Here is a 20,513-nt window from a genome sequence, read left to right as displayed (position 1 = left end):
ATGCTGCATTGTGCAATAGCTGAAGCTCATGACTTACCTTCAAGAGCTCTAGATAGAAAACATGTGGAGGGTGAAAGGCAAAATGTAAACAGTAAGCATGAAAGAAATAATAAAGCTGGCCCGGGTGCAGCATGACGTTCTGACTGCGAGATCCAGACAGTGAGGATTGCGTTACTCAAACAGGAAACTGGAGGAATGTTTCTCCAGAGCCTGTCTTTCCAAATCTTGGAAGCTGAGAATTATCAGCTAATTGTAGGCTGGGCTGATAACGAGGAGACGTTTGTCCTCTGGCTGCAGTGTTGCCGTTCCTAGGACAGTCAGTAAGAACCACGAAGGATGTGCAGTTTGTGTTCCCTCAAGAGTCCTGCTTCATGAGCAGCCAGTGTGAGCTCCTGCCCACGCTCCTGGTTGCTCCCATAGGACCACGTCCGAGTGCTCTCTTAAAGCCTGAAAGGGGCAAGCAGTCGTTCAGCGCCAAGGAAGGGAATCTTGATCCACCGTTTGGGCAGATAGATCTCCTCATCAAAGCCAGATTTGTCATTAGGAAGTCAATGAAGACAGCAATAATAGATGCCCAAATGGTGAAGTTGTACCTGTCCTGGGAGCTATGCAGTGAAATAGGAGCTTCTGGCTGATTTTTTTTAAAAGATTTCTTAATTATATTAACTTTCTGTTGAATAGGAACTCAGAAGGGTGAAAACATATTTGTTAGTGTTTGGCTCTTTTGCCCCCAAAGCAGGCTTTGACAGCATTCTTCCTCCCGTAAGAAATCTGGTCATTGTTGCTCTGTCCGAGTTTTGTGGGTTTCTGTGCAGCGGTGGTGAGTGATGCACCGACAGCTCAGCAATGAGCTCAGCGATGCGGTGGTTCTGCAGTGTGTGTTGGATTAACATTGCTACGCATTGCTGCCTTCGTGATGAATGTTGTGTTGCTACCCCAACTCTGTCGGCCTTTCCTCTCCTCTGCCCCCTTTCTTGAATTTGGGGCGATGCTGCAGGAGGAGCATTCACACAGAGGGCTGAAGGCCCTTTGCTTCCTCTTGGAGACAGAGCTGGATGAGAGCTGCTGTGCAGGAGACATAGAATCATAGAATCTTCATGGTTGGAAAGGAGCTTTGAGATCATCGAGTCCAACCGTACACACACAAAAAAACCCCAAAACAAGCCAAACCCCTACAATCTCTGCCACTAGAGCATGCCCAGAAGTGCCATCTGATATCCGCCAGCCTTTGCTGAAGACGGTGAGAGAAAGAGGAGTGTGCATTGAGGTGGAGGATCTTCTTGACCCAGGAGGAGCTGGGAGGAGTAGTGGGGCTGTAGCACTATCCTGCCATGTCCCCTCTGCTGTGGGATGGTGTCCCCACAGAGGGACCTGTTTTTTCTACCCACTGAGATGTGCTGTGGAATGACGTGTCAACGGTTAATGCTTCTTTCCATCTTCTAAAACTTAGTGCCCTGCCCAGCAGGATTTTGTAGTGTGGACTTGCCCGTGACGGCTGTGTGCCTGGCAGGGAGCTGAGGGCTCTGGGCATCAGACTGGATCCTGTCCAGCCCCAGGGCTTTCGCTGTGGAAAGATGTACAGAATTGTGGCTGATTTCGATAGCTAAAATTTCTGATACGGGGATGAGAATGTGCTGGAAAGCATGAATACTGAACTCTGATTAAAACTGCTTCTGCCCTGAAAATTTGAGCCATTTAGGTGGAAAATTTTGTAAGGAGCCTGCTTGCTTTTGGAGACAGTAAAGTCAATGGCGATTTCTAGCAGTGATTGCATCTTTCTCATGATCTCGGGCATGATCTCACTGGCTCTTCAAGGGGGCTGTAACCCTTTTGTCTACCAGAGTAATGCAGGACCTGTACTCCCGCTCGTGTGCCAGGACCACGCTCTCGTGGGTCTCCCCAGTTCCTGTTCAGATTTTTCTTTATAGTGGGCAGCGGGTCATTTAACCATTATTAACGCAGTCGGCAGGGGGAATGTTCTTGCGTGCAGAGATGCCACTTCAGGACGGTGACTTCAGATTACCTGTATGAAAAGCCATCAGAAAAGTCATTATGAAGATTTTTTAAAAAGTCAAAATCAGTTTAGAGGACTCAGAAAAACGTGTTCAAACCCAGTTACAGGAGGTTACAATCTGTTAATAACTTTAAAGAGATGATAAAAAAGTGTGGTGCATTAGATGGCAAACACTGTCTTTTTCTGACTGCTTATAATTTGGCACTGGGAAATGTCTATTTGCAAAAAGGCTAAATTAGTTGTAACCTATTTTGCTTTTGAAGATGATGTGAATGTGAAAGAATAATGTTCCTTCTTCCTGATGACTTATTTGTTTTTTTACTAACGTACATCCTCTCTTAGAAGTGATTTCTCCTTTCTTGGGAAAAATTCCATCACTGAAGTATTAAAATTCAATGCTGCAGTGATTGCTGCTGTCACTGTTTTATACTCGGGGGTTTTTATACAGTCCTTTAATGCCGCGCTGGTGATGGCTTTGTTTATCCTTTTGTCTGAGCCTTCGGAATGACGACAATGTATCCTCAGTGCCTTCAGGTCTCAGTGGGACCTGACATTTGGATAGCTGGGGGAAGAGTCCTCAGTAGAGGTTTCGGAGTTGACCGTTTGACTTGGATGCAGGAATGAACGTCTGGAGACAGGGGGAGATGATTTCCTGGCAGGGCACTTCTGGAGGAGGCTTCCTGGTGAAGAACACAGCTCCTGGTGCTTCATATTTGAGGGACATTTAAAACACCCTGGGTGAGCCTAAAACTTACAGGGCTTACAAACAGGAGCGCTTAATGGGCAACTAAAGCCATATTTGCAAAATAACCTTTCAACACTAAATAGTAATCGTGTGTAGCTCCTGAGGCTCAGCAAGCAAATAAATCAAAGCTGCAAATGACCTTTATAGCCCCCCTCTTGCCACAATTAATCTTCTTTGCCCGGTCTCCAGTCCTGTCAAGCGTAGCTGTCGCACCACGGCAGAGAAGTCAGAGCCTTTGGGGTTATTTCATGCCAAGGCTGCGTGTGCGTGGGCACGCGCCTGCGGGCGCGGGCGTACGTAACAGCAGTGGCCGTGGGGAATGTCCTGCCAGGATGCTTTCCAAGGAGGGTCCGGCTGGTATGAGCTGTAGCGGTGCGCCGAGGGGAGAGGGGCAGGCGCTCCGGCCGGAGGGTGCATCCAAGGGTAAGCTGAGCTCCGTTTCTGCAGGTGAGTCCGCTGCCGCGGTCAGTCTCCACGTGCTTATGCTGCAGTCTCCATCGGTGTGTCCCACTGAATGCATGCGAGAGCGCAGTCCGTACCTGTACAGACGATCTTTGCAAGTCTGTATCTGTAATCTGTGTTTTACGAGTGGCCAGGGAGATCGGTAAAAGATGAAATCGCATCCTCTGAACCTGAGTACAGATCACAGTGGTATCGCAGTGCGGTGTATTTTTGTTGCCTCCTTTTTTTTTTGTAATGTGAGAAATGTTTACTTTGTGCCAGTCAGAACAACTCTGGGTTGCAGTTTAGGTAGCCGTTGTGCCCAGCATGGCTTTACCACCTACCTGAACGATCCCAGCTGAGAAGAGGCCACACAAAGAAGAGATGTGGCCTGATAACTACTTGCCTTATACTATGAAAAGTCCCCTTGTGACAGACTTGTTGGTGCAGGATGGCACTGAGCCAGGGTGAGCGAGGAACCTGCTGTTGCGAGGTTTAGAATTACTTTTGAGTTGACCAGTGGAGATTCAGTCTGCCGTGAGGGATGTCACTGCAACCTTTGCCATCTCCTCTCTGCCTTTAAACCCACAATTATCCTCTTTGTCTTGCCTGGCTTGAGTTTTGCCACCTTCCTTTAACCGGCTCAGCTAACATGCCTGCAAGTCTCTTGACTGTTAACAGAGCTGGACAAAATGGAGATGAGCCACCAGGTGTTATCTGTGTGTTGATAATGCTGCATCCTGCCCACCCAGTAACCACAGGTGGTAAATACGGGGAGTCATAAACCAAGATCATAAAATAATAACTGATTTAGGTGGGAAGGGACCTCCGGAGATTACCCTTGCCTCATCTTCTCAAGGCTGGACCAACTTCAGTTATAACCAGGTTCCTCAGGCCCTTCTATCTGTAAGGATGGAGAAACACAACATCTCCTGGCACCTGCTCCAACGTTTGACAACTGTGAATTTTTCCCCCCCCAGTATCTAATCAGAATTTTCCTGGTTGAAACTTGAGTCTGTTGCTCCTCGTCTTTGTACAAGCTTCATCTTGAGAGCACTTTGGGAAAGGGAGCGGTTGAGATTTTTCAGGCAGAAAGATAAAAACTGGAAAAAAGCAGCCCTGTCCATTCCCTGGTCACACTTGGATCCTCTGATGGTGCCAAGGTATGTAGTGATGCCAGCAAAGTTTTCGTTTGCATCCACCGCCAGCCGGAGAATGTTTATGAACAAAGCCATTCTAATTTCCTGATTCTGTTTGGGTCTGTAGCTCCCCCCCAAAGTTTAAGGGAACGCCGGGGAGCGAGAAGCTTGTTACCGGGTGGGTGATGACAGGCTGACTGGACCCCTGAAAACTGGACTGTTCGCCGCCGACTGGGTTTCTGTATTACGTGCGGTGAACCTTGTTGTGGGAGCCAAGAGCAGGAATTACCCTACACCCATGGTTTTGGTCTGGGTTGGAGTGAGGAAGAGGATGTGTCTGCATCGGCCTCTCACGTCTGACTGGCGGCCCCTCCAGCGGGGTCTCCCCGTGGCAGGGCAGTAGGTGGTGATGCTGCTTCTTCCAGAGGGTCTCAGCGCTGGTGCTAAAATACACAACAGCGCTAAAATACACAACCTGTATTTTAAACAAGAAGAGCAAGGAAGTAAAGAGACAATCCATATCACGCATTAGTGCTTCTTACTGAGACAAAATGGCTTCAGAGAATTACTGCCCTTGCCTGCCACGTCCTCTCTGCGTTTCGTCTGCCAGTTCTGATGTGCAGGGGACAAATCCCGACAGTCTGATTTTTGGCACGCTTCCACTGAAGGTTTTAACCCAGTGGTGTTTCTCATATGGGAATTCCTTCCTAACAGCTGGATGAAAATTTCTCCTAAGTTTTCCCTGAAGCCACTTGGTCAAATCCCCCTCTCAGAAGCGGGCAATTCCCTTAGTCCTTTAGCAGAGGAGTCACCTTCGATTTAACGTGGTGAGTCCCACAGAAGCGTAGAAAATGGTTACTGCTGTATATTAGGATAGAAGTTTTCTGTGTCTTGTAATCATGCGTTAAACGCCGCCAAGCATTCTTATTTTATCAGGTAGTTACTGTTGTTTCTGGCGAAATGCGGCTGACGAAATGCACAGCTTGGCTTCTTGTGCAAAGGGAGCCCTTCTTAGGAAGCGGGGACTCCTGCAGCATGAGTAACTGATTAGTACCGGATTGCAAGAACTCGTAAAATGATTTGGAGTTGGTTGGAGAAGTAAGAAATAAAATAAGAAACTAGAATGAATTGCAGATGTGCGTTGTAGATTTTAAACTGGGAATCCTAAAACCACTTGCCTAAGTTGAACCACATTAAGGGCTTGAGAAACACCAGGTCCATGGGAATCCTGTGCTGCTTGGCATGGTGTCCACAAGCCTCTGTTTTTCAGGCTAGACACCACATTTTCAGCTAGAGACTGTTTGGGTTCCAAGCAGATTTTTTTCATTTTCTTTTAAGCTAAATTAAAAAAAAAAAAAAATGCAGCCAGCAGCCAGGAGAATATTTGGCTTTTGTTTCTTTACCAGCTGTTTTTGTTCTCGGAAACTCATTTTAGCTCCTGGTGTGTTTCTTCAATTTGTAGCTTATGACTTGCAGGAGCAGATGATACGCTGCTGAGTGCACCCTCTGTACGGAGCTGTGCGAGAACCGAGTTCTGGGTTACGAGGGCGGGCAAGCAATTTGTCATTAATTCCTAGAAAGAAGGAGTTTTTGGGTGAAGGTCGCTAGACAGAACCTTGTGACGGAGAAGTTGGCTGCTTTCAAGAAGTCTTGCTTTGTAAGAAGGCTTTAATGAGCTCCTCCATCTCGGGAAGTTCTGCCTTTCATGGAGCGGTGGCAGTGCCTGCTGCTCTAGAGCTCCTTCCCACAAAGGACACAGAGCAAAAGGCCTGTACGCGGGGGTCTTGTTTTCACCTTTTTCTTCTCTTTCTCATTTGGGAAGGCTCCGCCGAGGCTGGGTTGTGGCTGGAGAGCTGCTGTCCTCGCTGGCAGCCCGGTCCCTCGGCGTGCGGCCCCATCCGGGCCGGTGCTGGCGCCCTGGGCGGTCTGCGGCCGCCCCACCAGCCTCCTCCCCTCCTCGGCCGGTCCCCGGGGTCCCAGCCTTCCCTTTGATCTCCTGCTGCTCAGCCTTGGCAAACGTCCGCCTTGCTAGGGTGGGGGCCAAGCTCTCGCCTTCCTCGCAGCTATAAACCCAGAAGTCTGGTTGCATATTTGTTGAGATGCTTCTTATCTCAGCCATTGTTTTACCTTTCCTGCTTGTTCCCTTAACAACCGCTTTTGATCCAGCTCCATAGCGACTAACCCATCCCACACCCACGCACGGAGGCATGCCTCATCGGCAGGGAAAACAATGCCGTTATCTCCCAGTTATTGCTAATGGCGTCAATATTATTCTTCATTTGTCTGGGGTAAGAATGAGAAAGAAAAAGGCTCTGTTCGGACCTCTGATGGTGTGAATGCCTGGCTTGTCAGCCGAAGTCCTTTCGGAATCCATTCACTTTACAGTTTCTTCTCTTTGATCTCAGCCCCGTGCGTTTTCTCTGCAGCTTTGATTCGTTAAAGCCTGTAGCGCTTTATCATATGCTTAATTTTAAGCGCAGTGAGAGCGCTTATGTGCTCAAGCTTGTTCACAGATGTGTTTCTGTCCCGGGACTGGTGTGTGAATGAGGAGCCAGGGATTGTGGCTTAATTCTAGCAAGGGATCTAGCTGGGCTTTCATTCTGAAGAATTATTTTTTAAAGACATTACTTTTTCTGCACAATTAATTTATGGCACGGTACGATAAAAACATTATTTAGATTTCAAATGCAAGTAGCCTAAAATAAGGAAATGCCAGAGTTAAGGATGCCTGCACAACACCAGCCCACCACAACGTGGGTGTGAATTATGACAGTCTTTAATTACATGACCACATACAAACTTTTTTTTCCAAAGAACTGTTGCTTTTCAGAGTGTTGAAGATGGATGTGCTCTGGAGTGTGTAGTTAAGAAAGCTCCTGTCTGTCAGAGCTCTGCCTCCCGCGTTACCGTAACCAGGGCGTGCAGAGGGAGCCGAGAAAAGGAAATACTGCATTCCTACAAAAACCTGACTTCTGTTCTTTTTTCCTCCGTAGATGTCTCATACAGAGGCAGCTGTCTTGAAGCTAAGCACGCTCAGAGCAATTGTTCAGAGTTTCGATTAAATGATTTCTGAAAGGAAAAGGAGCTGGGCCTGTGGAATAGAGATGAGTAAGGGTAGTGTGGGGGCAGCGGGACTAGTGAAGGAGAGCTGTGATGAGGGAATCCTCTTTTGGGAGGAAAGAGCCAGGTAAGTAGTTTGTAACCCATGGAACAGGATCAGTGGATAGAGGAGGAGGTTTAAATGGCACGAAATCCCTTCTGCTGCTGTATTACCTGCAATGTGCTTTTCTGCCTGAAACCTTTCATAATTTTTCCCACCATCCTCATCGGCATAGTTGAATAAAAGGTACTTGGTGACAAACCTAGAGCAAACATAGCTGTAACAGTGTGGTCAAGCTGAATGCTTTGAAAAACTAAAAAATAAGCTCCAAGTTCCCGAGATCTCAAGGTGTGTGCCTCATGGTAGTGGAAACATCTGGTCTACCTCTGCGTTTCAGTTTCCCATCTGAAAAACAGGTAACACTACCTGGAACACTTGCTTTCTCATCTCATGGCTTCTCGCCTCAGTACTGCGTGTTTTGGGGCATCACCCTCTGTTTTGAAGGTGGTGACGCTGGGGAAGGAGGTGTTTTGCAGAATTGTAGCTGTTCTTCATCTGATTTCGTTCCTCGCAGAAAACTCCAAATGAAAATACTGGCTATATTTTCCAGCTAAATTATCTTTTTTTTTTTTTTTCTCCTCATGGTGGCTCCAACACAACTCCCACTCCTGTATCTTCAAGGTAGGGGTGCTGGGAGCTCGGGGTGCTGAGCAGGGCAGTGCCGTTCGGGTGAGCCGTAAGCCGGGTGTGGGCCGATGTGCTCAGCCCGGAGGTTCCTCCTCTGCGGAGGCTGGGAGGTGGAAGAGGTCTGGAGCAGCTCTCTTTGTCTAAAGATCTGCTTAACCAAAGGGCTGGCTTTAAATCAGGATGTTTAGTCCCAGGTTCCTCTGAGCTCTCCCAGGAGGATCCAGTGCGGGTTTCTGAGATAGGAAGGTGCTGAGCGTCGGTGCTGGTTGTCTCACTCGTGGGCTGAAAGTTGTTTTGAAAGCTTCTGTCTGACTTCTGATACCGCCTCTAGAATTACAGTTAATGTAGCCCTGTAATTAACGTGCCACGGATAACGCTGGTATTTATTACACTATATTTTATGTCATGGTTCTCCACCGTTTTAAATTAGATATTTTTATAGGACCAGAAAAACCCAAACCCCACAGGTGTAAGCTTTGACGAGAATTGCACGTTTTCACAATCTTTGGCAATGGGTTTAGACTGCTCAATTTCCATCATCTCGTACCAGCTTACTGCAGGTGTGCTGCCTGCACGGCGTGCTGTCGCAGCCTCACGTGGTGTAAACAACTTTGTAAATGCAACGGCTAAGAATGTGAAGGGTTTTTTTTGGAGATAATGTACTTTTAAAAAAGAAAATCCAGTAGGGTGGTTGGTTTAAGCCTCTTAAAACTGTTGCAAAAACTTTGTTAGCTGTTGCAAAAATGGTGACTTCCCCATTTGTATTCATTTGTTTTAATTTGTTGGATTTGGGGATGGATAATTGTGAAGCAGCGTAAGAACTTGTCTGCTTCCCAAATACTTTAGCCTGTTACCTCTTCAGCAAGTCTGTTACGCTCTGTCTTCCTTTGTCCCACAAAATCCCTTTGTTGTGTAGTGAATCCCACGGTACCAAATAGGGGGAGGATATTTATTTTTTGATGAATAGCAGCTTGTTGTAATCTTTTAAGTTCAAATTCTCTTCTGTCCAAAACATGTTCTTACTGAGGCTTGGTCAGTTTGAAAAAAACCGATGAGCAATTTACTTATAATTTTTGTCTTACTAAGCGTGATTATTGTTTTAATTATCCATTGTTATTGTTTGTGACCTTCCATTAGAATTGTTCAGTATGAGTTTAGAAAGATTCCTGCTTTTATGTGAAGAGGGTGTGACTGAGGAAATGTTTGTTCAGTTGGGTGGAACAACTTATCTTTCTTGTGCTTTCTTTGTGGGACATTCATCTTCAGCTGAGTGCTGCAGGATCACTTCTTGAATTGTTTATCGCCTCCAAAAACAAACCGGTATTTTAGACTTAGCGGATTGAATTTTCTGTTCCCCTAAAACCTCCAGGTGATCCTGTTTGCTGGGGTGAAATGCTTGGAGGACAGAGATGCTGTTGGTACCCAACTTTTAGAATGTAGGAAAAGAAGGAAAAAGTTGGGAGGGAAGGGACTGGGCAAACCTAAACTCAGAGAAGTGGCTCTCTACAAACAACATGGAATCATAGAATGGTTCGGGTTGGAAGGGACCTTAAAGCCCACCCAGTGCCACCCCCTGCCCTGGGCAGGGACACCTCCCACCAGCCCAGGTTGCTCCAAGCCCCGTCCAACCTGGCCTTGAACCCCTCCAGGGATGGGGCAGCCACAGCTTTCCTGGGCAACCTGGGCCAGGGGCTCACCGCCCTCACAGCAAAGAATTTCTTCCTGAGATCCAATCTCAATCTCCCCTCTTTCAGTTTGAGGCCGTTACCCCATGTCCTATCATTACAATGCCTGATCCAGAGTCCCTCCCCATCCTTCCTGTAGGCCCCCTTTAGGGACTGGAAGGCTGCTCTAAGGTCTCCCTGAAGCCTTCTCTTCTCCAGCCTGTCCTCATAGCATGTCCTCATAGCCTGTCCTCACAGCAGAGGGGCTCCAGCCCTCTGAGCATCTTCATGGCCTCCTCTGGCCCGCTCCAACAGGTCCATGTCCTTCTTGTGCTGAGGGCTCCAGAGCTGGACACAGCACTCCAGGTGGGGTCTCACCGGAGCGGAGCAGAGGGGCAGAATCCCCTCTCTGGATCTGCTGGCCATGCTTCTTTTGATGCAGCCCAGGATGCGGCTTAACATCTTTTAATAAAAATTTGGATTGTGGAACATAACCATGAGGCAGTAACCGAATGCGCTTTAATGAATAAAGCATTAAAATTGTCAGTCCGTATTTTGTAGTTGGTGCGTTTCTGTTTTGTATCTTGAGGAGTTAAATTCCTGCGCGCTGCAGTCAGGAATTTGATGTAATATTGGAAAGCAGACGCTGCCAATTTGGAGTCCATGACTTTAGTAATTGGCGGCCCTGCTGCGTTATCCATAGCAAATGGACAGTTCAAATGCTCTATGTTTATAGAACTCATTTCCTAATTTAAATGCCTGTTTAAAAGCTCTGGTTTAGCGTTTCATTTCTCTGTGACCCTATTGTATTGAGGGCTCGAGTTTCGGATCAGAGTCTTTCTAGATGCAGCACGGTGCGTTTCGGGAGCTCTGCGCTATCTGAACTAACCCCCCGTGAAAGGCAGCAATGAAAAGCACTCTTGGTTGCATACAGATGATGTGAGATACACTTGAGATTAGAAAATGTTAAATATATGGCTGAGTAATGATTGTTCAGGAAAGCTTTATAGATGTGACGCTTAACCATCGTGCTACAGACCTGTGTAGTATTAATATTTTTTTCAAATATCCTACTGCGGATATTTAGTGAGTGTCTAATGCATGAGGTTGGACTTCCAGGTTTTCAGTCAGGAGAACTATATAGATATATATTTTTAATTATCTGTGTACCTTACTTTGTATTTGGTTTCTCAATTGTAAGTGCCAATCAGTCTTTAAAAACACTTGCAAACAGTTTTACATCCACGCAGGGGTTTGGGGTGATCTGTTTGGGGCGGGGAAGAAGCACAACAACCGGAGGGCTGACTTTAGGTAAAGATTTCAGTGCAATTACTTGATACTCAAATCAGATGTTTATTTTTTATGTACAGGTGACCATTAAAAAAAATAAAAAAAAAATATATATTTAAACAAAACAACTTAGATGAAGTCAGTGAAACTGTAAACTACAGAAACCAGTGTATTGTTTTAGACCGTGCACATTTGGGAACAGGTTTATGTTCCAGCTTCTTAAAACCATCACCTCTTGTTTTAATCAGTAGCATGCTTGTTGAAAATAAACCAAACCTCCTGGGGGGAAAACAAATGAATAATGTCCCACTTTTCATTAGAATCTCATTAGTTTTGCAGTTATGAGGTATAAATCAAAAAAAACATAAGCGAAAACAGCAGTTCCCAAAACACAGCGCAGTTTAGATTCCTGCTAATGGATGTCTGGCTCCTTATACTTTATGGCGGTCTGTGATTGGAATTCAGCAGGGTACCGCGAGGTTTGGAGGCTGGGTCTGGTTAGTATAGATAGCACGGGAAAAATCCAGCTGTTAACGTACGCATTTGAAAGGAATTTCTGGTTCACGTGGATGTGAATAGGTGGGGAGTCTCCTGGCCAGCGTGTGCTCAGGGTTTGCATGCACAGCGCATTTGAGCACTTTTAACTTGGCCCGAAGGAGATGCATTTTTAAAGAATTTCTGCCATGATTGTGAAAAACATGTTTTTTTTCTAAAAAAAAAAAAAAAAAGGCTTAATTGAAGCTTTTTGTTCTTGGATGTGTTTTGCAATGCAGCGATTTTAATTTTAGCGAAATATGGCCATTGTGAAACTACAGAGATCTGAAAATGGGCATGAAAATAAAGGAAACTTAAAATGTGTTTCCTTCACACAGAGTTTTTGCAAGCTTATGTTAAACCAGATAGTGGCAAAAGCAGAGTGCGATGGTTCATGACTTAAGCAGCTAATAAAACTCACAGAGGTCAAGCCGGGGAGGTGCACTTCTTTCTGCGTAGTAGCTTTAGTGGTCTTGGGGGAAAAAAAAATCTCCTGCTGTAATAGAAAGATTGGGTTTATTTCTGAGGCTGAGCGTAGTGCTGTGCTCTGTGCTTGAGTCCTCGTGAACATAAGCTCTTCTCTGTCCTGTCCCACCGCCGCAGCTCGCAGTGTCCGTTTCTTCTCGGATCAGCGGGCATTTCTGCTGCAGAGGTGCCAGTCCCAAAGGAGAGGAGCGTGGTGCAATCCGGGCTCCGTCAGCACGGTCTCAGTTACTGTGAGTGCGGTGGAGCAGGGAGCAAATAACAGGGAGAAAAGGTGGTACAGTCGTAGAGTCACCGAATGGTTTGGGCTGGAAGGGACCTTTGAAGACTATCTAGTCCAACCCCGTGCCATGAGCAGGGACATCTTCAACCAGACCAGGTTGCTCAGAGCCCTGTCCAACCTGGCCTGGAATGTTTCCAGGGATGGGGCAGCCACAGCTTCTCTGGGCAAGCTGGGACAGGGTTTCACTGCCCTCAGCGTAAAAAATTGCTTCCTTATATCTAGTCTAAATCTTCCCTCTTTTAGTTTAAAACCATTACTCTTTGTCCTGTTGCCACAGGCCCCACTAAAAATCACTAGTCAAATCACTGTTACAGGTTGGGAGCGAGCCTTGCTTTGATGTCATTATTGCAGCGTGCCATGGCGGCTCCAGCCTGGAAGCAGCCCAGCCGTCGTCACCCCCTGGGAGCCAGGGCCATAAACCCTCTTGGACCTTCCACCACTTCCATGTCGGCGTGAGCCTGGTGGTGTGTCCCTGTACTGCCGGCCCGGGAGCGGAGATGGTGGCTTGGGGGCAGGAGAAGAGTCCGGCCAGGCTGTTACTGTGCCAGGTGTGAGGTGACCCCCTGCCAGACCCCTGTCCCTGCTCTGCTCCTTCGTGCTCTGCCTTTGGGGAGCTCCGGCACTGGGTGTCAGTACTGTCTGTGCCCACAAACCAGCCTGGGTCCCGAGAAGCCCTTCTGTGGCCGGCAGAGCCCCCAGGTCCAGCGTGGGGCTGTGGTGGCCGCTTGCTCTGCTGAGCTGCCCTCCAGTCCCCGCAGCCACCTCAGCCTCTCCCATGGCCTGGCGTGGGCCCCCTTCCGAAATGCCAAACCCCGGGACGGGCTGCGCTCTCGAACAGGCTGTCCTGGTTTGGGCCAAATCGACCAATGGCCGATGACAGATGCTCCCCCCCAACCTCTCATACACGGAGAGGAGGAGGAGAGGTAAAGAGATTTATGAGTTTAAAAGAAACTAAGCTACTTTAATGGAACATTAATAATAAAATATAAAGGAAAATAATGAAATTGATACAGTATATACAAAACCGTATTAAGCTCCCAGGGTGATGTCACAGGCAGGCACTGGGGAAGTCCCAGGCTGGGCTCAGCAACGGGTGGGAACCGGGTTCCAGAGTTGGGGTCAGGAACACACGGATCGGGATCAAAGGCGGATGAACAGAGAGGGTCCTCCTCAGACGTCAGCCATTGAAGGAAGCAAGGTGACCCTGTGATCCCTCAGCTTTTACACTGAGCATGGGGCTGATGGGGTGGAATACCCTGTTGGTCAATTTTTGGTCCCCTGTCCTCTGCACTCCTCCCTGCAGGTGGGACCCCTCTACGCTTTTCCGCTTCCGACCCTCCAAGGGGGCAAATAACGAAATTAGCTGACTGTGGCTGTTACAGCAATAAGTATCAGCAAGAACCTCTCTGCATACCATTCCTTGGCGCTAACTGTAGACATTGGCCTTACCACTCTGAGAACGAACCATTTTCGGCACAACGCGCTGTTAATTTCAGAGAGTTACAAGAGGCCTATCTAAGAAGTAAAATTACTGAACAGAAAGTTGGTTCTGTTTTACCTCAAACCAGGACACAGGCAAAGCACAACCCCACGCAGACGAAAGGGGAGGCGAGGAGGAAGCCGATGGCCTCGCGGTGGGGCGAGGAGTGGAGCAGATGAAAGCGTTCTCCCCTGCTGCTCTATGGCCCACTGCGCCGTGGGGCCTGGCCGCAGGTACCGGGCTGGTTCTTAGCCCAGAAGATGCCTGCTTGTTGGTTGCTGTTTGTTTATATAAACACAAGACCCACTCAGGCTGCTGTTACCCCCGCAGCATTTTCATATTAAGGCCTTTAGGACAAAACTAGACTCGTTTGCTTTTTGTGGTTGTGTCTGCTTAACCGCATGGCTTTTATTATAAATATGGCAGATAATGTATATATAGCAGTTCAAGGGGAGAAAAATGTCTCTAGTTGAACCAAATTCTCTGGAAAATCAATTCCTCCTTTTAGTATTACAACAAAAAGACAACCTGCTTGCATTTATAGAATACTGAGCACATGTAATTTTAAAAAGTGGTACCTTCTTTCATACAAAAAATGATCTTGCTGGGCCCAAACAGATTTAATAGCTGAGATTGGAGGGCACATGCAAGTCTGTTCAAAATCTGCTGTAATTTGACATGAACTTTGATTTCCTGCCAACCTGAAAATGCAGGTCAGGAAAAACAGGTACTAGTTTCTACAACGACTGTTTGATTGCTGTGGTATAACTCGCAGAAGTGTGCTCCTTTTTTTGAAAAATATTTGCATTGATTTATAAAACTTTGACTTGAGAAAGGCAAACCGGTCTTTCACTTTTTCCAGAAGTATGTCATTCTTTCCACAGTATGTGTTTGGAAGTCTGAATGCTCTTTTACTTGGAGAGCAGGGGAGAAAGAAAGTGAAATGCTGGCCAGTTTGAAATGTTTTACATTTTTTAGAGCGGCGCAGGCTGCACTAACAGGCGTTTTGAACCCTTCTCTCCGGAGTGCCCTGGGATGCCATGTGGCCTCATTAACTTGGCTACTCCAGGAACAGACTGAAAGCTGCTATTTTCATGTATATTGTTTAAAACTTGGCTGCAGCGATGAGGTGGGGAGGGAACACCAGGGAAGGGAAAAAACAAAAAAGGCAGAGAGCAAGAAAAACAGCCTTAAGGCCAATATTGCTAGTTGTTTTGTTAGAGATATGGAAATTTTTGCAATTTTGCTAGGATAACATCATTTTGTCTTTGATATATTCCATTTGGGATGTCTTCTTTACACTTGCTGGGTTTAACTTGGATTGAGATGAGGAACTTGTTCAGATTCAAGCGCGGCTCTATAAAGTCTCTCTTGGTGGTAGGTTAAAAATAGAGCAGTCTTGCATTTTTTTCCCCTGCTGTGGTCTAGATGAGGTGCAAAAAGAACAGACTTTGTGTTATACGTGCTCTCTCCTGAGCACAGGACACGTGGTTGCTGGGTCTCCTTTGGATGAGCTTTAAGCCAACTGAGAGCTCATTGAAGGTAGGGCTGAGTGAGGTCGGGCAGATGGACACCTGAAGACCTCCGTCAGTTCCTCGGTAGGGCATGCGCTCTGCTGACGTGTCTCGCGCTCCGGCTTTATTAGCCTCCGTGGATGTGTTTTATTCTCCGTCCTACCCAGGAGCAGGGCTCTGGGTGTTTTAGGATGGATACTAGGAAAAATTCCTTCACGGAAAGGGTTCTCAAGCATTGGAACAGGCTGCCCAGGGAAGCGGTGGAGTCACCATCCCTGGAGGTATTTAAAAGCCGGGCAGATGTGGTGCTGAGGGACACGGGTTAGTGGTGGGTTTGGCAGTGTTGGGTTGATGGTTGGACTTGATGGTCTTAAAGTGCCTTCCAACCTAGACCATTCTATGATTCTACACCGCCTGAAGTGGGCATTTGAGTATTTTGCGGAGGAGCAGGGGAAAGGATTTCTCCTCAAAACTGGACTGTGGCGGAGTGGAGTTGCTCGGGAGAAGAGTTGTCCCGCTTGTGCTAAGCCCTTTGTCCTCTGCCCTTCTCTGTGTGAAACGGCACTGCCAGGAACTGCCCGGGCGGCTTGTGAGGAGTTTGGTAACCCCGTATTTCTGACAATACAACCGATGATGGATTAGTCTGCAGAGGGCCTTGAGCTTTCTTTTGATGGGCATTGAAGGTTTTCACATTTGGGTATTATTCAGCCTTCCCTTCCCACTGCCCGCTACTTCCCCCTCCTCCTCCTCCTCCTCCTCCTCCTCCTCACCTTTCATACAGAAATACTGCATTTCCTCCTTAGTCAAACCGGCAGATATGTATGAACCTCATGATACCAGATGAAACTGTGGTTATCACCAGTTGTGGTCAGTGCAGCCATGTGTGGCCATTGCCACCGGAGCACCCTGGGCAGAGCGGCAGATGTTGTCCCAGCCCGTGTCCCCAGGGCTCGGGGAGCGAGGGCTGCCCGCCCAGCCTGCTCTCCGCTTCTCTCCCGGGAGCCGCAGCTCTGCAAAATCTTCATGCTTTGAAAGTGATTCAGTTTGGTTTCAGGCATTTGAATTCGAAATTTCAAATAGCGGGTAGTCTGAATTTCCTATAGAAAAGAAGTTTAGGTTGCTGCTGGTGGTGTGAGTAGGAAACCAGACACTTCCCTGAAGGAGAGCAGCGCCAGGCACTGGCGTTGGATGATGCTGTCCCCGGGCAGCAGAGCTGGGCAGGGGCCCGGGGTGCTTTCCCCCAGTTCTGCTGAGGGGAGGCACCCCCGTGTCAGGAGTACAGCGAGGGGACGTACCCCCAAACCTTTGGATTTTGCAACCTACAGAAACACCGTCCTCATTTCACATGAGAAAATAGTTGCCCTCTCTGATTTCTGTTAATCGTGGCGTGTCTGCACACCGAGTTGCTGTGAGATGAGCTGTTCCCTGGGGTACCTGGGGCTGGAGAGCAGCTTTGAAAGTGTGACTTTCGGGGTCTTTTAACTGTTGATTAACAGCTTTTGCTGGTGTAACTGTGCAGATGTAAAGCAAGCCTGATGCCATCTGATCAAAGCTTTATCATTTGCAAGCTCTTTCTTCGCTGGTACTCAGGTCAAAAGAGGGTACTGGAAATGCTTTCGGTTTAGCATCTTTTGCCGTTTGTAGATCAATATAGGTTTAATTGTCAGTTCTATCCAGGAATCGCTTCTTTTTCCCTCCCAATTGTTCGCTCAGCCCCTCCAGAGGCCTGGGGACTCTTTAATGGCACGGTCTCAGATGGATTGTTGGTGGATGTGAGGCGTCATTGTCTCCAGCTTGGCTTCTGATGCTGCGTGCAGCCGCGGAGCACCGCGAGCGGAGGAGAATGACAGATGAGCGGGGGCTTCCCGGAGAGCGGGCAGCGCATCCCCCAGCTGTTTAGAAGAATTGAGGGAGAAAAAAAGGAGAAAGGCAGATTATCCCATTATGTTTACAGGGCATCGGTCACACAAACAATGACTGTCCTCTTTGACAAGAGGATTGTTTAATTAGTTAAGGGTTTGATAAAGAGATGACTAAACATACAGTGCTCTGAAGGCATCTGCCTTTTAGTACAGCAGGCACGTCCTCCGGGCTAGGACGGGGCTTTTCCTTTCTCCTGAGGAGCGCCAGAGGTCTCCAGAGCTCTGCTCCGTCTCAGAGCTGGTTGCTTTGAGCATATTAAATTGAATTTCTGTTATCTGAGAAAGAAAATTATAATTTATCTGCCTGTGAACCAGTTCTGAGCATTCAGAAAGAGGGAGGCAATGTCCTTGTAAAGGCATATTTTTTCATGTATGCGTTCTGGTATCCTCAGTCCTCTTATCTTTATAGGTTTTCCCTTGTTCCTTTTTTCTTATTTTTAATGTGTGACAAGCGTTGCCAGGTTAATTCCCTCCCACAGACTCTGAAATGGACCAGAATGAGAATCTGTGTAAAGAGATTATTAATTATGCGTAGGTAAGTGGGGGTGAAACAGTGGAATTCAAAATGCGTGTTGCGGTGGCCATAAGTACAGTATTACACTGGCTTCGCTTTGCTTCTGAATTTGGGACCATAAAATCCAATTTGAAATGCAGAAATAATGAATAGAGAGTGAATTCAAGCAGTATATTGAAATGCTGGTGTTAGCATCAGTTCTGGTCTGTATATCTTCTCCAAACCAAGCAGTGTACAGAAATAAAATCAATATTCAGTGCTTTGTGAAGTGTTCCACCTTAGCCGTGAAATAATACACGTCTAATATCCTGCTGCGCTTGCAGTGGTTGGCTTGTTTTTAAATTGGCCTCTGCCTTTGTATCATTTGTACTTACAAATAATTACACACAAGACATTCTGCGTAATAAGAAATAATGTTGTAGCTTTTTTTATGGAAGCTACCTAAAATTGTTCTGTTGCTGTATCGCACTCTTAAGCCAACATTTAGGAGCCACTTATTTCTTAGGTTTTTTTAAGTTTCGAGCCTCCTGTTTGTTTTTTTTTTTTCCTTGGAGGCTTTTCATTCTTTGTAGCGTTTTGTGAGCACAGAACAAATACTTCTAATCTATCAGAGGGTGTGTGTCATTAGATGCTTAATCACAGCCAGAGACGGTATGTATCAAGCATTTTAAATTCACGGGGGGGATTGTGCATCAGGATTAACTGCCCAGCGTTGGGGACAAACTGCCTCTGTGTCCTCCCCGTTATTGATCTCGCCTGTGCAAGCTTCCTCTTTGTTTGCTGAGTGGGACGAAGCGGGTAGGCTGTGCCATGCGTCAGCGTCCTTCCTCAGCCGCAGGGGAAGCTCAGCATCCCGGGCGGTGGGGAAACGGCGATAAAGCTGCGAGCGCTGATTTAAGCATAGGTCAGAAATGCCTTGCTCTCAGATACCGGTTGTTTATTTTCTCAGCGTTCCTTGCTTAAAGTGGTTGGGCTGCGAGTTTGCCCCAGCCCTCAATAAAATAAGCTGTTACTGCCTTTCTTAACGTTAATTAAAATGTACAAACGTCGCTGCAGCCCGGTGCTTCACAGATCTTATCTGGAGACAGACACGGGGCCTCTGGGGGCCTCTTTCTTCTCATTCTCCTTTCTGCCCCCGTGCAGGACCGGGTGCTGGTGGCGCAGAGGAGCCGCCGCAGGACAGCGAAGCGTTCACAGCTGACGGCCGCTGCTCGCAGGGCTCACAGAAGTGTGTGGAGTCCCGGCGTAGTGCCTCACTGGCTAAATTTCCGTTATAGCTTCCTGGAAGGATGCACAGTGTTCTAAAAGATGTTTTTCCTCCCAGTAAATAGCAAGCAGCCTTCAGTTACCATCAATGAAGAGCTTTCCCCCTCCCGCTGCACCCGCCTGGTGTCTCTGGTTCAGGAGGCTGTTGGCCCGGGCTCATTCTGTCTTCCTGTTTTGCACAAACTCTTAGGCTAAAGGAGGTGGCGGAAGTACCTTGAAAGAAATTCAGGTCGAGTATCTCATCAGCACAGGATGCCGCTTCATGCTTTCATACCCGTGAAGATCGAGTTTCTCTTTAGTGGGAGCTGTGCCAACTTGACCATCCACAGCTTTGACAAAGGGTATTGTTTCAGCATTTGAAGTGATTAATAATTTTTAGAAGGTTGCAATTTTCCATTTTCAGCATGTCGTCTCAGATTTCCTTGTTGTGTCCCAGAAGGCTTTGGAGAAGCCGAGGGGCACAGTGATGTGGAGGAGCTGAGAGACATCGTGATGTGGAGGAGCTGAGGGACACGGTGATGTGGAGAAGTTGATGGACATGGTGATGTGGGGGAGCTGAGGGACACGGTGATGTGGAGAAGTTGACGGACATGGTGATGTGGGGGAGCTGAGGGACATGGTGACGTGGAGAAGTTGACGGGCACAATGATGTGGGGAAGCTGAGGGACACAGTGATGTGGAGAAGTTGGTGGGCACGGTGAGGAGCGTTTGGGCCATCAGGCTTACCTGCATGGCCGGGGGAATGTTGCAGTTCTTCCTAAAGCGCATTGTGTCCTTCCAGCCCTATATGTGAACAAAGTCAGTGGTTTCCTCACTTCGCAGCATGTCATCCTCATTAGGCTTGGAAAATCTCAGTTCTGAGGAGGTCTTTTTTTCTTTAGGATTCACAGGGACGTGTTTTGAAGTGCTACACCTTGGCAGTCCCTCTGCTTCTGCCCATTGCAGCAGTGCCCTACTCTATTGTAAAGTTTCTTGGGTTCTAACCAAATAATGTTTTCCTTAACCACCATCAGGTTGTGAGAAATTTCCTCTCTGATAATGAGTTTAAATATAAACTTCCCTGTGCCTTATTTCCATCGTTAGCCTGATTGAAGTCCCTGAAGAGGGGCTGCAACAGCCCACAGTTACACACAGCCTGAAGAAACTGGACTGCGTTTGCCCAAGGGATACGGTCGGTTCATCACTGAATCCGAAGGTGCCTCAACCAAGACGGGGAGCACACGGGACACCTATAAGCAGCACTGCTCTGTGTCTTTTCAGCCAGTGCCTTTCTTGTTTAGCAAGACCCTGTTTTCTGTGGGCTCGCCTCACTGAAACATGCTGCAGGAAGAGCCGTGCTTGCGACTTTCTGCCCCGCTCTGCACTCACCTGTTGCTTGGAAAGTAGATAGAAGAGACATTGCTCTGCTGCCCGGGTAACAAGCGGGAGCAGTCAATG

General features: G+C 47.4%; 1 protein-coding gene across 17 annotated transcripts in view; it reads left to right on the top strand.

The window, feature by feature from the left end:
• Positions 1-20,513, top strand: part of EXD3 (exonuclease 3'-5' domain containing 3) — a 305,064-nt gene that overhangs the window by 37,186 nt on the left and 247,365 nt on the right. Inside the window, exon 1 of one of the 17 annotated variants that reach the window (XM_074609081.1) lies at positions 6,532-6,627. The exons of the other annotated variants lie outside the window; for them this stretch is intronic. Coding sequence (XP_074465182.1) covers positions 6,547-6,627 — 81 coding nt within the window. The 5' untranslated portion in view covers positions 6,532-6,546. Of the gene's footprint in view, positions 1-6,531; positions 6,628-20,513 lie in introns of those variants that run through there. 17 annotated transcript variants of the gene reach the window in all.

The sequence above is a fragment of the Larus michahellis genome, chromosome 15 (genome assembly GCF_964199755.1).
Source record: "Larus michahellis chromosome 15, bLarMic1.1, whole genome shotgun sequence".
NCBI lineage: Eukaryota > Metazoa > Chordata > Aves > Charadriiformes > Laridae > Larus > Larus michahellis.
The sequence above is the reverse complement of the archived record's forward strand: the minus strand, read 5'-3'. Positions and strand labels throughout refer to the sequence as shown.